The 4947-nt window shown below is 42.7% G+C and overlaps 1 protein-coding gene across 1 annotated transcript in view; it reads left to right on the top strand.

Annotated features, from left to right (window-relative positions):
• Window positions 1-283: 283 nt before the first annotated feature.
• TPM2 (tropomyosin 2) overlaps window positions 284-4947 on the top strand; it is a gene marked incomplete at its 5' end in the record, with an annotated part of 8478 nt that continues 3814 nt past the window's right edge. Inside the window, 2 exon segments of the mRNA XM_072414005.1 lie at window positions 284-409; window positions 2203-2336. Of these exon segments, the coding sequence (XP_072270106.1) occupies window positions 284-409; window positions 2203-2336 (260 nt within the window).

Below are 4947 nucleotides of genomic sequence, written 5' to 3'. Positions count from 1 at the left end.
CCCCTTATATATCACAATGTATGGGGGTCTCCCCTTATATAACACAATGTATAGGGGTCTCTCCTCATATAACACAATGTATGGGGGTCTCTCCTCATATAACACAATGTATAGGGGTCTCTACTCATATTACACAATGTATGGGGGTCTCCCTTATATAACACAATGTATTGGGATCTCTCCCCTTATATATCACAATGTATTGGGGTCTCCCCGTATATAACACAATGTATGGGGGTCTCTCCTTATATAACACAGACTATGTTGGTTTCTATCTCTGCAGCTGGAAGAGGAGGTGATGGGCATGCAGAAGAAGCTGAAGGGGACAGAGGACGAGGTGGAGAAATATTCAGAGTCCGTGAAGGATGCTCAGGAGAGGCTGGAATTGGCCGAGAAGAAAGCAGCAGATGTAAGTGAATGTTATTGTATTAGTGATCTCTCTCCTGCAGGAGCATCATCCTTTCCAAAGATCTCTTTTTACTTTCCATGCAGCCCCTTCCTCACCCTTTCCTTCACCCCTCTATCCAATCAGTTTCTTTTGCACCCTTTCCTTTTACCCTTTTTTCAAGCAGCCCATTCATCACCCTTACCTTCACCACATTTTGCAAACTGCTCCTTTATAACCATTTCCTTAACTTCACTTTCCAAGCAGCCCCTTCATCATCCTTTGCTTCACCCAACTTTGGTAACTACCCTTTCATCATCCTTACCCTTACCCCGCTTTCCAAGCAGTCCCTTTTACGCCCTTTCCTTCACCCCACTTTCCAAGCAGCCCCTTCAGCATCCTTTCCTCCACCCCACTCTTTATCCCTTTTCTAACAACCCCCAGTACACTTTCTACCCCTTCCCCCTATACTCTGTAGTTTGGTGATATGGCCCTGGGATATGGCTATGGCTTCTTAATCTGGGCTTGGGAACCATGCTGGGTCATGGACATGTTTGTGGGGAGTCGCCGTGTAATCACAATGTATAAAGTGTTCTCTTAAAGTGTTATCTAAATGTGAAATGAGTGGCCAATAAAATTGCATAATTTATCCATGCTGGTGATGGTTCGTGTTGTATGTATGATGTCCATGGGTTGCTAGAAAGGATATAAAGATGGGAGAAGGACAAGAGAGTAAGAAAATGGGTTGTTGGTTATTGGAAAAGGGCTAATAGGTTGAAAGGAGGCATTAAAAAAATGGGACAGGGTGTTGGAGGGATGGGTGGTTGTGAAGGAGAGATGGGGTGTGGATTGGACTCTGGGGTGGATGCAGGAATATTGAAGAGTGGTGGAGGGTGGATGTAGGAATGTTGGAGGAGTGGTGGAGAGGAGAGGGTGGGGATTGGACCCTAGGGTTAAAGTAGGGATGTTGGAGGCTCAGTCTCTCTGGAGGACAGTTCGGGCTCAGGATGAGGTATGACAGCTGTCATTTAAGGTGGGATCACATTACATTCCCTGCAAGGTCTCTCATCTCAGCTGTCTCTCTCTCTTTTTCTGGTGTCTTCCCTCCTGATGCTGCACTCATCACCCATCGTTCTGTCCCTGTATTCTCTATGATTGGCTTTTCTCATTCTACTAGTGGCACATGTGGGTGTGATGAGATGCCGCAAGAGCTGACATTTTATCAGTGCTAGCTGCTGGTAAGATAAGATTTAGTACAGACTTGTCTGTAGGTCGCTTCTGCCCGCTGCCCAGTCCATAGAGGGCGTCAGGAAGAAGATCCAAAACCTTCAGCAGTTGGTGGACGATGCAGAGAATCGAGCCGATGTTTGGCAGAGGGAACTGGATGTGGAGAGACAGAATCGGGAGAGGGTAAGGCGAAGACCCCTCAACCTCCATCCCTGGGACAGACTGCCCTGGGGTCCAACCAATATCTGACAGATGTCCAGATTGCAGGGAGGTGTCAGGTGAGTGTCAGGTGAGTGTCAGGGAGGTGTCAGGGGAGTTTCAGGGATGTTGCAGGGAGGTGTCAGGTGAGTGTCAGGGGCATGTCAGGGTAATGTCAGGTGAGAGCATCGCATCCATATGACCATCAGGAAACAAAAAATTTCATAAGGGGCGGTCAGCAGTAGCGGCCTCCAAATTGTAACATCACAAGTTTCCACTAATGTGAATTGTGAATTTTATTGGCCACGAAAAGGTTTTGAATTTTGGTCAATGAAGGCAGTAGACTGGTTGTGATATTCCTGAACCTTCCTTTCTTCTCCGCCATCTTTTAGGCTGAATCTGATGTGGCCTCTCTGAACAGACGTATCCAGCTGGTAGAGGAAGAGTTGGACCGGGCCCAGGAACGTTTGGCAACAGCTCTGCAGAAACTGGAGGAGACTGAGAAGGCCGTGGATGAGAGCGAAAGGTTTGTTTGGTGTCCACTCACAAAATGTTCACTAGAGATATGGAATCCACTTGGAGTAAGAATCTGGTGCCCAGCAAAGATCTGATATTTAGTGCCAGGGTATGTAGTACCCAGAACATGATATCATATTGACCTAGGACATATGATCTTATACTTCAGGAAATAGGATCTAGTACTCAGAAGTCCCCACACAGAACACAGGATATGGTGCCCATCAAAGATATGAATTATAGAAGCCCCCCTCCCCCATTCAAGAAAACCGAGTTCTCACACAGGGCTTCAGATTTATTGCTCAGGGCATGGAATGCAGAATGTAGGAAGCAAGATTTAGTGTACATAAAATATCACTCAGATCACAGGTTATAGATCTCTCCTGGAACATAACAGATCAAAGGTTAAAGATCTCTCCTGGAACATAACAGATCAAAAGTTATAGATCTCTCCTGGAACATAACAGATCAAAGGTTAAAGATCTCTCCTGGAACATAACAGATCAAAGGTTATAGATCTCTCCTGGGATATCATAGATCACAGATCTCTCCAGGAATAACACAGATCAAAGGTTATTCATCTCTCCTGAGAAATCCCAGATAACAGGTTAGAAATCTCTCCTGGGATATCATAGATCTAAGGTTATAGATCTCTCATGGGATATCACGGATCACAGGTTATAGATCACTTTTGGGATTTCACAGATCACAGGTTATAGATTTCATTTGGGACATCAAAGATCACAGGTTATAGATCTCTCCTGGGATATCTCAGATCATAGGTTATAGATCTCTCCTGGGATATAATAGATCACAGGTTATAGATCTCTCTTGGGACATCACAGATCACAGGGTATAGATCTCTTCTGGGATATCATAGATCACAAGTTATAGATCTCTACTGGAATATCATAGATCACAAGTTATAGATCTCTCCTGGAATATCATAGATTTCAAGTTATAGATCTTTCTTGGGACATCACAGATCACAGGTTAAAGATCTCTCCTTGGATATCATAGATCAAAGCTTTTGGATCTCTCCTTAGAAATAGCAGATCACAGGTTATAAATCTCTCCTGGGATATCATAGATTCAAGGTTATAGATCTCTCCAGGGACATCACAGATAACAAGTTATAGATCTCTTCTTGGATATCAATGATCAAAGCTTATGGATATCCCCTGAGACATAACAGATCACAGGTTATAAATCTCTTCTTGGATATTACTGATTACAGGTTATAGATCTCTACTGGGATATCATAGATCCCAGTTTATAGATCATTTTTGGGATTTCACAGATCACAGGTTTTAGATCTTTCATGGGACATCACAGATCAAAGATAATGGATCTCTCCTGTGACATCACTGATCACAGGGTATAGATTCCTTCTGGGATATCATCGATCACAATTTATAGATCTTTCCTGGGATATCACAGATCACAAGTTATAAATCTCCTTTGGGATAACACAGATCACAGGTTATAGGTCTCCCCTGAGATATCACAAATCACAGGGTATAGATCCCTTCTGGGATATAATTGATCACAGGGTATAGATCCCTTCTGGGATATAATTGATCACAGGGTATAGATCCCTTCTGGGATATAATTGATCACAATATATGAATCTCTCCAGGGATATCATAGATCACAGGGTATAGATCTTTCCTAGGATATCACAGATCACAAGTTATAGATGTTATTTGGGATAATACATATCACAGGTTATAGATCTCTCCTGATATATCACAGATCACAGGTTATAGATCTCTCCTGGGACATCACAGATCACAAGTTATAGGTCTTCCCTGAGATATCACAGATCACGGGTTATAGGTCTCTCCTAGGTCATAGCAGATCACAGGTTTTTAGTTCTCTCCTTGGATATCATAGATCACAGCTTATAGATCACTTTTGGGATTTCACAGATCACATATTTTAGATTTCTCATGGGACATCACAGATCAAAGGTAATCGATCTCTCCTGGGACATCACTGATCACAGGGTATAGATTCCTTCTGGGATATCATTGATCACAACTTATAGATCTTTCCTGGGATATCACAGATCATAGGTTATAGATCTATTTTGGGATAACACAGATAACAGGTTATAGATCTCTCCTGGAATACCACAGATCATAGGTTTTTGATCTCCCCTGGAATATCATAGATCACAGGTTATAGATCTCTCCTGGGACATCACAGATCAAAAGGTATAGATCTCTCCTGCAATAAACCAGATCACAGGTAATAAATCTCTTCTCGGATATCATAGATCACAGGTAAGGATCTCTCCTGCAACTTCACAGATCACAGGTTATAGATGTCCACTGTGATATCAGAGGTCACAAGTCATAGATCTATCCTGGTATATGACAGATCACAGGTAATAGATCTCTCCTGGGATATCACAGATTACATGTTATAGATCTCTTTTGGGATAGCACAGATCACAGTTCATATATCTCTTCTGGGATATCACAGAACAAAGGTTATTGATCACTACTGGGACATCATAGATCAAAGTTTAAAGATCTCTCCTGTGATATCACAGATCATAGATCTCTCCTGAGACATCACAGAACACAGATTATAGATCTCTCCTGGGATATCAT

The sequence above is a fragment of the Pyxicephalus adspersus genome, chromosome 6 (assembly GCF_032062135.1).
Source record: "Pyxicephalus adspersus chromosome 6, UCB_Pads_2.0, whole genome shotgun sequence".
NCBI lineage: Eukaryota > Metazoa > Chordata > Amphibia > Anura > Pyxicephalidae > Pyxicephalus > Pyxicephalus adspersus.
Note: the sequence above shows the minus strand (reverse complement) of the source record. Positions and strands in the feature narration are given on the sequence as shown.